This window comes from Gaeumannomyces tritici (genome assembly GCF_000145635.1).
Source record: "Gaeumannomyces tritici R3-111a-1 unplaced genomic scaffold supercont2.1, whole genome shotgun sequence".
Taxonomy (NCBI): domain Eukaryota; kingdom Fungi; phylum Ascomycota; class Sordariomycetes; order Magnaporthales; family Magnaporthaceae; genus Gaeumannomyces; species Gaeumannomyces tritici.
In genome coordinates, this window is record NW_008804545.1 from 5,402,608 (window position 1) to 5,413,669 (window position 11,062).

Here is an 11,062-nt window from a genome sequence, read left to right on the forward strand (position 1 = left end):
TTTCGGTTGGTGGGGGGGTACAGTAGGGGGAGTGCATGGCCCCGAAACAAGCAAGAAGCCAGCGAGACTCGATAGACTGCCCACTTGCCGTGGATTGGGGTTGCAACACGATGTCTCTCTCGCCTTTCCCAGAAAAGCCAAATCTCGAGGCGAGAAAGGGACATGTTTAGGCCATGTCACAACGGAGCAAGCACCTTTGCCGTTCTTGCGCCCACCTCACAATTCGATTCCCCACCCACACCCACACCTGGGGCTGGAATGGGTAGCACTGGCGCAATTTGGGCATGGCGCCTTCGCCGCAACCGGCCAAGCTCCCTTGCCCGCTGGTGTGGCAGACGAAAGAGTTGGATGTGAGGGTCGCGTTTTCTTTTTACGGGAGTGTGTGTGGTCCAGAAGCTGTCTGTTTCACTTGGAGGTGGCTTCGGGGCCGGTGATTGGCCGCCCGCATGCACTCCTGTCCTGCTGCATCAACTCGTGGCCGCCCCCGTTGCCGCTCATCAATCGGAAGGCGCATGCCAGTGCTGGTACGGTACGGAGGAAGCGAGGCGCGTTCTCGACCCGACGGTGACGGATGGGCTGCCAAGTGGTCAGTCTCTGGCGGGCGGGCGGGTGCGTGCGTGGGTGGACGAGGGACGCGGAGAGAGCGTGCTGCGTGCGTGTGGCGATTGCCCTGCTGCTGCTGCCGTGGGACAAGAGACACATTGACACAACCGGGGGGTTGTGGGTACGATCCCTTCCCCAGGCTCAGGACAGCACGAGGAATGTGTTGAGTGATGCAACCACAAATGAAATGAAACCAGAAGGGCGCTAGGCGAAGTGGGCTGTGGACTGCGGGCTGTGGGCTGTGTGATTGATTATGGCACTCGACTCTCTGTCAATGTATTGGTAACCCACTCCGCATTTCTCAGGTCCCAGCCCGGAGACAAGTCGACATCAGACGGACCCTCCCTGTTTGTCCGCGGTGGACCGGTGGCTACAGTACTATGACTGCGACTTGTCATCAACGGATTTACGTATTGAATCCAAGCCCGTCCATGTCATCGGGTGAGGCCGAGTGGAGCGGACGTGTGACTGTGTCTGCCCGCTTGGGTATACATGAGGACGCGACAGAGCGAGAGAAAGGACGGACTAAAAAAACGAATACCCTGAGTCGCGTTCAACCGGATTCTCGGACAGATAGTTTTATTGGGCGCCTCGGGCTTCCACTTGAACGGGGTAGGCGGGGGGGTGTGTGATAGGAGAGATATGAACCCAGACACTCCGACCTTGGACACGGACACTCCTCGCATGTACTCGATACAGGGCAGAGGTTCACGGAAGGGAGTTCGTGGCCAACTCGTAATCAAGCCATGATCAGCCTCCTAGAACACGGCAGAGTTTTTGGTCGGCCGGGATGATCGAGGCTCGAAGGGCGCGGGAACACCAGATTTAGTGGCGGGCGAGACCGGCCGTCTCATCCGGCCGACCCAGGAAGGCCGACGACAGACGGGCGACCCCAACAATCCGACAAAGCGAAAATGGCCCCCTGGGTCCCCGAAAAAAGAAAGGGGGAATACACCGGATCAAAGGCTTGGGTGTTCACGCGCATGTGTGTACATATTTTCGTTCCTGGACGGAACGGGCTATATCCCGGCTCGCACGGGAATCGAAAAAAAAAGGAAGGGGAGTTGGGAGTTGGGAGTTGGGAGTTGGAGTAAGCAGGATCCATCGGGGCAGGCAAGAGACCGGCAGATCCGATGACCGAAATGCCAGCGATGCAAAACCGGAAAAGGCGTCGCGTGCACACCACCAAGGCACCTAGACGCAATTGACGAACAGCTCATCATCACTCGGAGCGGTTCCATGGATGGGCGGCAGGCGGGCGCGAGTCAAGATCCGAGGATTTCCCCCAACCACACACACATTATCGTCATGGCTCCACACCCCGCGCGCCCTGAACCGGACAAGGCCGCTGGTTTGTTGACGACGTGGTAGGTACCTGATGGTAGGTACCTGATGTAGATAGGTGGGTTGGCACGTAGAGGGCGGTGCAATACAGTAAGGGAAGGCCGGCTTCTACTGGACGAGACGTGTGGCAGAATGAGAGATGGAACCACCCGCATCCCTCGGCCTCTCGCCTTGAGATAGACAATCCATCTGCCCACTCTGGCAGGATGGAAGCTTTAGGCGGGAATGTCTGTGACAACGGTCTGCAGGAATTAGGGAAGTAGGTATAGTACCTAGACAGACCAGATACAGTAAGGGCCAAATTAGGCAGATGCAGGATGGGGAATGCGGAATGCAGATGGAACAAGGAGGCAGTCAACAAACATGCAACCCGGTTGTGTCAGGGCAACTGTGCACCAAGACACGACGACCTTCATCACATCACACACGCCTGTAGGTAGGTGATAATCAGGCGTTGCCCATGTTGTCGCCAACACAGGCCGACGGCCTGTGCCGCAGCAGCACAGCACAGTAAATGAGTTGATGGGCGGCGGGCAAGCGCCCACCCGTTTTATTTGTGTTACTCAAAATCCCACGGATAGATGGGCCAGTCGTCGGCCAACAGTTCATTCTCGGTCCTGCGACAGCTCGGCAAGACTTGTCCTCGAGGGGAGGGCTCGAGTTGCGGAGAGATAGCACCCATCTATCAGGGCACCCAATCTAATAGCGAGTGGCAATCAAGCAAAGCATCCTCAGGCAAAACGATGCAGATCCCCCGAGTTGCGAGGTTTCAGGAAAGCCGAAGCTCGCGTTCCGTTGGGAGGGTCGCGACGGGGCAGGTACAGGCGGCCGATCGGATAACACCGGGCTGACAATGCCGTCAAACAATGGCGGTCAGGCCGAGGATGATGTGCTTTTTCTTTCCTCTCTCTTTTGCCGTCAATGCCATGTTGCTGATCGGCCCACTCACTCGCCCTTCACTGGCCGGGCGGGAGAGGATGCCTTTTCCAAAACACCCGTCCAATCTCTGCGCCGACCTGCCCTCCATCACGCTGGGGCCACGGATCGGGAACAAGGTGACGGGAGGGCTGTGTTGATAGGATAAATAGGTTTCTGGTTGTGTGGTTGGGGGGTCCTCTTTTTTTTCTTCTCCTTTGACTGGGTGAGGGGGACGCCTCGACGCGCAGAGTGGCTGCAGCAACAGCTGCATGCACGTTGCCTGCTCCTGCATCACGACCTAGCCACTTGAGGGTGTCAGAACTCTGATGCTGAGAGGCCAGTCGTGCTGCCCATGATGCGCCCGCAGCCAACCAGTGCATATCAGGTAAAGGGAAAGCACAGCCCATCCGTCCCGTCGTCCGGCCAGTCCAGTCGCACGGCACACGGGTCTGCCCCTCCCCTCCTCGGCCTGCTCATCGTTTCGTCACTCCGTGCCGTTTTGTCGGGTGACGGACGGTTTGACGACAACGGGTCGGAGCCCTACGGCCTGTGACGTCCAATGGACGATCTGACAGGTCAATTGATGCTCTCAAGTCGGCGTTACCATTCAGGGGCGAGTTGGTTATGCCTTTTCTTTTTTTTTCTTCTTTTTTCCGGCTGCACATCGTTCGCCAACCGGCGCGCTCTCCTGCAACTTGTTTGGCCTCCCCCCTCGGCCGTTTACTGGCCCGACACCGTTGCTTAGCTGCATGGTTAGCTTCTGCATGGGCTGCAGCAGATGGAGGGCAGGTGGGAAACCCACCCAAGCCGACTGGGAGCCACATTTTGTATTTCGTCCTTCATGTTGTCTTCCAGCCAGCCACGATGGGGCGAGATATGGACCTGGATTCAATGGACCTGGGCTTAATCGCCCCATGTCTCTCCCTTGCGTGTTCGGTAGGTGGTATTGTGCACTTTTCCTTTTTTTTTTTTTTTTTTTGCATTGATGGTAATCTCCGGGCGACTCGGTAGCGGGGAAGGGAGCGCTATCCGCCTTCCTGTTCCGTGTTGTAGCGCAGCCTGCCGTCACCCTCTGCCCCATTCACCGCCGGGGCCCGGATTCTGGGCCCGGGGCTGGCGACGGATCCCAAGGCCCGACCACCGCCCTGCTTCCCGTGCTTCTGTGTATCGCTTCGCGCCTCTCCCCTTAGGCCCCACACCACCGGCCGAGAACCTTCCCCCGCTCCATCCAATCTTCGAATGTCGTTTGCGGTTGACCGCCTCTTCCAGGGCAGCAGAAAGGCAACCTGAGCCCACACACACACACCAGATGTCACCCTTTTGCTGCAAATTCTTTGCCTGTGCCCGTGCCTGACTGGCCTGACCCGACCAAATTTTTATTTTCTTTCTTCTTCTCCCGCCTCTTCACCGTCCCTATCACGCGCGACGCGAAGTCGCCCATTCTCGTTCGCTCCCTCCCCTCCCCGACCCCTCCCTTCCCGCCTCGGCACCTCACTCGGCGTCGGCTCTCCGCGTCCGACCAAGGAAAACGCTGCCTCCGGCCTTCTCTCGTCACCACCACCATCACCCACCCCCTGGCCCCCCGTTTCCTCACCGCCTCCCCGCGCCGACATACAACCGGAAGCTGTCTCACATCTCGGTACCATACCATACCATACCAACTCGGTACCGGACCCTCGCTTCGAGCAAGGCCCGCCCTCTTTCCACCCCTGCGTGGATCACGGCTGTCTGTGTGCGCATCCCAACAGGCCAACAACATGGCTGCCGCTCCGTCAGATCGCGGTCACGGGACTACCGTCAAGGTGGTTCTGCTAGATATCGGTAAGGAATTTTTTTTTTTCCTTCCTTGCTTCTTTTCTGCTATTGTGCCCGCCCCTCTTCCAGCCCTGCCCGAGTGCGATGTCGTCCCCCGGTCTCCGTTCCGTCCTTGAGTGGCTTGGATCGGGCAATGCAAGCACTTCCTCCCCCGTCTTTTTTCGCCCGTTCGCCCTTCCCTTCCCCTGCTACCCCCTGCCACCCCCATCTCCCCTCCTGCACCGTGATCGCCAGCCGTCCAATGTCCAATCCCGCATCTATCGCGGAGAGCCAGCGCCGCCTAGCGGTCAGGAGTTGGTGTGCTGTTTCGTTGCGTTGCGTTGCGTCGCGTCGTGTTGCAAGTCCGCATACAGCGTGCGCTAGCCTCTGCATGGCCCCATACATAAACAGCTTGGGCTAATATGTGTCTATGTGTTGGCTGTCAGAGGGCACAGTCTGTCCCATCTCATTCGTCAAGGACGTTCTCGTAAGGCAGATCCCTCCGCCTTCTTTCCCTCCTCCTTCTTGCTTTGACCGTCTTCTCTTCGTCGTTGGGCCGCCCGTACCCACACCCCCCTTTCAGGCGTAGCTGCAGCTTGCTTTTGTTTTTTTTTTCACCAGACCAACCAGCCAAGTCCACCATCGGCTCTCGTTTCTCGCTTGTCCACCACTCCCCCAAAACCGTCCAATCTGTCTGAAGCAAATACCCTGTTTCGACGGGAGGGGGGTGGCCTGGTTTCCCTCTCACCCTCCACCGTCCACATACGCTCTTCGGAGCTAGGAATAGAACCCTGGTTGCTGACGCTCAGCACATCAGTTTCCATATGCCCTTAGGGTTCTCCCGGACACGCTGGACTCGCAATGGGATGACCCTGTGTTCGCACAGTACAGGAATGCGTTCCCGGCAGAGTTCGCCTCGTCCAAGCCGGCTCTGGAGGCTCACGTCCGTGGTCTCGTGGCCCGTGATGTCAAGGCACCTTATCTCAAGAGCCTGCAGGGCTACCTGTGGGAGAATGGCTACAGAAGTGGCGAGCTGCGGGCACCGCTCTTCCCGGACGTCGCCCCGAGGTTCAAGACGTGGAGGGCAGCCGGCGTCGACATCATGATCTACTCGTCCGGATCGGTCCCCGCCCAGAAGCTGCTCTTTGGGCACACCAACTCGGAGCCCGCTGACCTCATCCCCGACATCCTTGACTTCTTTGACACCGTCAATGCGGGACCCAAGACCGAGGCCGCTAGCTATGAGAAGATTGTCGCCAAACACCCGCAGCACGCCCCGTCGGAGTGGCTGTTCCTCAGCGACAATGTCAAAGAAGTGGACGCGGCCATCGCCGCGGGGATGCAAAGCTTCGTCGTGCAGAGACCGGGGAACCCCGCGCTGCCCGACGGCGTGGAGGAGCGACACAACGTCATCCGCAGCCTGGATGAGCTTTGAGCTCGCGCGCGAGTGACGCCGTTGTGCGCTGCGTTGGTCGGTGCCACTGCAATTAGTTCTGCCTGTCTGCGCCGGACCGCAGACACCAGGTAGATAGTGCCAAGTGCCGGGGGCCGTCAAGACGTTGCGCACGGAGGGTGCTCCTGGACTGTAGTCAATTCAGGGGACGTTCCACGCCTGATTATGACCTCATGACCTCGAGACTATGCCCCCGAATTCCCCAATATCCCCTAGTCCCAAACACGCCCTCATGGCTCCAATCCTCCCCGAAGCTACGTTGGGCTCACCAGCCGCGGCGGCGTATTCGATAGCGTGTCGCCCGGACTGCTGGTGCCACGTCTTCAAGGGTAGTAGTTGACAGACAATGGCGAGACGGGACGGGTGACCTCTGGGGAAGACTAGCAAGGAGCCCAACAGCCAGTGCGTCCTAGTGCGCACTCTCCAGCCAAGGACCCTTGGCCCGTCCTGCATTGCCGCCATCCGGTGCCTTGTTGTCCAATTTTGCATCATCTGACCAAAGAGGGGTAGGCCAATCCTCATTTCGTCACTGGTGCAGAACCACGCTAATAGCTTGGGGGGGTGCTTTGACCCTCCTGCGCCCGCTGGGCCTCCTCGCCTCGCCTGATCGCGATCGAGAGAGGGAGGTAGTCTGGGGAAGAGAGGGCTGCCGGAGCATGGCAGCCGACAACCGGCCGCGCTTGTCCATTGTTGTGGAGATGATAAGTGCGCAGCACACGACTCGACAAGTCAGAAGCAAGTCCCCATTCATGGCCGGAGGCACGGGGAGTTGCAGCCAAACATGGGCGGAGCTGTTGTCGACAATGTCGTCGTCGCGAGCGGGGGCGATATGGCCATGACTAGGTAGGCTGCATGCATTGCATTCCATGGCTCGAGACGGTCGGTGCGTTCTGAGAATTGCCCCCCACCGGCCGGCTGCCGCGCTGATCTGGTCGTACGTCGTGGGAGGGGGGAGGTCGTGTAGGTGTGTGGATGGGCATGCTCGGTAGTTGCAACGAAGCATTGCAGCCGCTCTCGCTGTCAGACGTAAAACGTGAGCCCACTCAGAAATATGGGAAAAAAGAAAAGAAAAAAGTGTTATGCCAGCGAATAGTAAGAGCGGGTGCCGGCAGCTAGCAATCTGCCGCTGGCCGTGTGCGGTTTCGAGGGTTTCCTGGAGGCGCTATCGGGCGAGTGCTACGATGGTCTGCCGGCATCGCTCCATTTGATCCACCTCCTCATGACCCTCTGATCCATGGGATCCACGACTCTGAGCTGCAGCTCTTCCCCCCTCGTAGCGGCGAATTCCGGTCGTATGACCCAAACCTCAACACATTGTTGGCTGGCCCTTTTGTGATACCCTTTTTTTGCGCCCCTTACCCATCCCTGCCCACCCCCAAGCCGTCTGCTGCTGTCAACGGCTGGGTGTTGCTAGTCCTGCACTTGACGCGGGTTGCTAAGGTATGGTTCCGGTAGTGCATTTGTTGAGGCCATGAATCGCGAGGGTTGTGGGAGTCTGTGTTGACTTTGGGGAGCTCAGCATATCCAGCGTTCGACCTAGGGCATGCTCGTGGCTCTGACAAGACACGCATGCTGCCCTCGGAGCCGATTGTGAGCTAGACTCACCAGCTATCGACTTCTGCTTACGAAGGGGATTGTCATGGGCCTATCCATGCGAAACTGCGGCGCCATCCCGACGCTTTTCAACCCCGGCCCTCAAGGACGATGGCGAAGTTGTTCCGCGTGGGCCCAGACCGCAGCTCCTTCTTCGGGAAGCCCTCGTGTCTGGACGGCCTGTCCTTGGCCCGCCTCCAAAGATAGTAGACGAGCCTTTGCGTGGTCTTCGAGTGAGCCATGACGAAGCCGAGGGAAGCCATGATCCTCTCCAACCTTTCCTCGTCCATGTAGCGAGAGTTGGACACGCACGGGGCGGGCAGAACGAGGAAGAGTCCAGGACTGATCGAGGCCGCGGACTCGCTGCCCCGAGGTGCATGGAGAAACTCCAGCGTCCGGAGCAGCATTTCACCTCGCCCTTTCGGATCAGGAACAAAGTTGAGGACCAAGGAAAGGCTGATGAGGTCGAATCGCTCCGAACCGTCGCGGGGCAGCGGCCGTTCTATGAAATCCTGCTGGAGAATCCCTTCACCCTGGCTGTTCAGGTCGATCCTCTCCATGTCGAACCGCCCACTCCGGGAGCATTCGTTGTCGGTACTCAGAGCCCCGACCTCCAGCATCCGGAGGCGCCCGCGGTCGTGTTCCTCCCCGGCGGCTTCCGGCGCGTCCTCCCCGACCCAGTCCATCAAGACGCGCGAGCTGTCGCCGCCCCGGTCCTTCCGCTGGCCCTGGAGGCTCGCCTGCTGGTACCTCTCGAGGCCGCCGAGGGCGGCTATCTCGGCCTCGATCGAGGCCTTGGCCGCATGGTCGCCGCTGCGGGTGGCCTGGAGCAGCCTCTTCTCCAGCACGTGGTGTGTGTTGATGAGGGCCTTGGTGACCTTTCGGGCGATCGATTTCGGCTTCTGGTGGAACGACGGTGGTCGACCGGCAGAGATGCTCTTCTTTGCCGTCTTCTTGTTCTTTATGCCCATCCTGTGCGCTGGGGTTTGAGGGCTGTGCTGATGCCGCTGAGTGTGACGTGAGACCAAATGCTCCCGCCCAGCCTCATCCAGAAGGGGTGGTCTCCTGCCAGTGAATAGGCATTCATGTTCCAAGCCAGGCGGAGTGAACCCCCTTGTGAGGGGTAGGTCGGTCGCTGGCGTCCGGGACCCTTGCAAGTTGACGAAATTGCTGGGCAAGTCTGGTATCTCTCTGAAAAAGTGCTAGAGAAAGATGCTTGTATTCGTAGCCAATCAGCGGCCGAGCTTCCCTGTCTTGGCGGCTTGCAAGCCCTTTCGCCTGCCCCGCCACTGCTGTCAGTGGCCCGTGCACCCCACAAATTTGGGAATTATGAAGGAATTACCCTCACTAGACTTCATTGCCCTTTTTTTTTTTTTCCGTTGCGCCAAAGAATCATCGACTTCTCTTCACGCCTCATACTAACCACCCAAGTCGACACAGCGACAAATCTCGTCAAGATGGCACCCAAGGACTCGAAGAAAGGTACTTAGCAGCTCCTGCACACCCGGGCAGACAGCGCCCACCTGTCGCTTTCTTCCTCCCCTCCGCCAAAAGCGCCGCACCGGCTCGCGAGCCGCACGACAATGCCGCCGAATGTCCAGACCAGACGGCGGCGGTGGCGGCGGCGGCGACCATGATGCATCAAGAAGGCAGCAGCAGATTTTGCGAGTTCTTTGTACAAAGAGCGATTGCTGATGCGTCTTGTTTCTCCCATGTACAGGCGGCGCCTCAAAGACGCCCAAGGGCTCCAAGCAGGCCCAGGCTGCCTCCAAGGCCGCCCTCAAGGGTGTAAGTTCTCTTCTTCCCAACCTCGGCCGCATCCACAACTTCTCATCACCGCTCGGCGCAAGCACGCCGCGCCTGGACACTGGACCGTCATGCTCACAACATCCGTTTTCTGCGTGCGTATAGGTGCACTCCCACAAGAAGGTCAAGGCCCGTTACACCACTAGCTTCCACCGCCCCAAGACCCTGCAGCTCTCGAGGGCACCCAAGTACCCCCGCAAGTCGGTCCCCCACCTGCCACGACTGGATGAGCACAAGATCATCGTCCACCCGCTCAACACCGAGAGCGCCATGAAGAAGATCGAGGAGAACAACACGCTCGTCTTCATTGTCGACATCAAGGCCAACAAGGCCCAGATCAAGGGCGCCCTGAAGAAGCTGTACGACCTGGACGTGCTCAAGATCAACACCCTGATCCGGTAAGAAGCTGCTGCTTGGTCTCAGTCCCTGTCGCAGACGCCTCCAGATGCCGTGTGCAGAGGCTATGATGCTCAGCTTGTGCTAACTCGACCCCCCTTGCAGCCCCGATGGCAGGAAGAAGGCCTACGTCCGCCTGACTCCCGACGTCGATGCCCTGGACATTGCTGCCACCAAGCTGGCCCTTGTCTAAATCGCGTCTTGTTGTCTGCTTGCTTTTCGGTTCAGGTGGAAAATCAGAGGGAAGGAAACTATTCGAGTGGGATACCATGCATTTTACAACGGCGTCACATAGGCTCACGGCTCGGGACACTTTCACGAAAAAAGGCATTAAAACTTCCACCCTCACCACCATATGAAAAAGCTTCCCGCACAGCTGTATGAAGGCTTCCAAGGACAATCCGGCGGCACAGGCTGCTCGGTGCCGGGCCTACATCGTAGGTCATCGTGATTGATCTTGTCGTCTCGTGTATCCTACGTGCCATCAGCACAGTCAGGGCGATGCCCTTGAGGTCGGAAGCGTAGAGTTTCGGCGCGGGGAATGTTGCAATTACTGCAGTTCTTGCAGTCGTTGTATTATAATACATGGACGGTATCTACGGCACGCCACGGCGCCTCCACCTAGACATATGGACCATTCCCGGAAACCCTTTCCCTCGGGCCTTAGGCTATGACCGCCGCAGGCTGTTGAGGTGCTTCATCGTCAGGTTGTTGACGTCCATGAACCGTTCGACGCAGTTGGCCAGGCAGCCCGCCTCGGCCGGCTCGAGGCTGCTCCTGTTTACCGACTTGACGCACTTGTTCCAGCACGTCTCGGTCAGCTGGTGGGTTTCTGGACGGCGGGGGGGTTTGCAAAGTCAGCATATTTGACATTTTCTTGCCTGCCGCAAGCGAGTTTCCATGGAGGAGCAGGAGGAGGAGGAGGGATGAGGGAGGCGAAGCTTGAGGGAGAGACATAACGCACGCATCTGGACCTTGGACCGCTGGCTCTCGTGGTTGACAAACTGCAGCAGCTCGGCCTTGTCCTTGGGGTTGAGCTTGTCGACCTCGGATGCGTCCATGGCTGCTCCGTCTTGCGCACCCTTTGCTGCGGGGGCAAAAAAAAGGTCCGTCGGGGGGAACTGTACTGGGCGGCGGCGGTCGCGCGGAGGGGGG

At 58.8% G+C, this 11,062-nt stretch overlaps 6 protein-coding genes across 6 annotated transcripts; 3 read left to right on the top strand and 3 right to left on the bottom strand.

Moving 5' to 3' along the window:
• On the bottom strand, positions 1–970 carry GGTG_01714 (hypothetical protein). Its single transcript, XM_009219484.1, has one exon. The coding sequence runs from the start codon at positions 700–702 to the stop codon at positions 406–408; it is 297 nt and encodes a 98-aa protein (XP_009217748.1). The 5' UTR covers positions 703–970; the 3' UTR covers positions 1–405.
• Positions 971–3,217: 2,247 nt separating this feature from the next.
• GGTG_01715 (hypothetical protein) lies at positions 3,218–3,418 on the top strand (the record flags this gene model as incomplete). The annotated part of the gene is made up of 1 exon (XM_009219485.1): positions 3,218–3,418. One exon carries the CDS (start codon positions 3,218–3,220, stop codon positions 3,416–3,418), a length of 201 nt encoding a protein of 66 aa, XP_009217749.1.
• A 400-nt stretch (positions 3,419–3,818) lies between these two features.
• GGTG_01716 (hypothetical protein) lies at positions 3,819–8,905 on the bottom strand. The gene has a single exon (XM_009219486.1). It carries the CDS (start codon positions 8,674–8,676, stop codon positions 7,795–7,797), a length of 882 nt encoding a protein of 293 aa, XP_009217750.1. The 5' UTR covers positions 8,677–8,905; the 3' UTR covers positions 3,819–7,794.
• On the top strand, positions 4,104–7,212 carry GGTG_01717 (enolase-phosphatase E1). The gene is made up of 3 exons (XM_009219487.1): positions 4,104–4,686; positions 5,106–5,146; positions 5,477–7,212. The coding sequence occupies exons 1-3, from the start codon at positions 4,623–4,625 to the stop codon at positions 6,092–6,094; spliced, it is 723 nt and encodes a 240-aa protein (XP_009217751.1). The 5' UTR covers positions 4,104–4,622; the 3' UTR covers positions 6,095–7,212.
• A 163-nt stretch (positions 8,906–9,068) lies between the features above and the next one.
• GGTG_01718 (60S ribosomal protein L23a) lies at positions 9,069–10,358 on the top strand. Its single transcript, XM_009219488.1, has 4 exons — positions 9,069–9,187; positions 9,426–9,493; positions 9,617–9,909; positions 10,013–10,358. Exons 1-4 carry the CDS (start codon positions 9,163–9,165, stop codon positions 10,098–10,100), a joined length of 474 nt encoding a protein of 157 aa, XP_009217752.1. The 5' UTR covers positions 9,069–9,162; the 3' UTR covers positions 10,101–10,358.
• A 12-nt stretch (positions 10,359–10,370) lies between these two features.
• Positions 10,371–11,062, bottom strand: GGTG_01719 (mitochondrial import inner membrane translocase subunit TIM8). The gene is made up of 2 exons (XM_009219489.1): positions 10,872–11,062; positions 10,371–10,739 (listed from the first exon to the last, which is right to left on the bottom strand). Exons 1-2 carry the CDS (start codon positions 10,966–10,968, stop codon positions 10,576–10,578), a joined length of 261 nt encoding a protein of 86 aa, XP_009217753.1. The 5' UTR covers positions 10,969–11,062; the 3' UTR covers positions 10,371–10,575.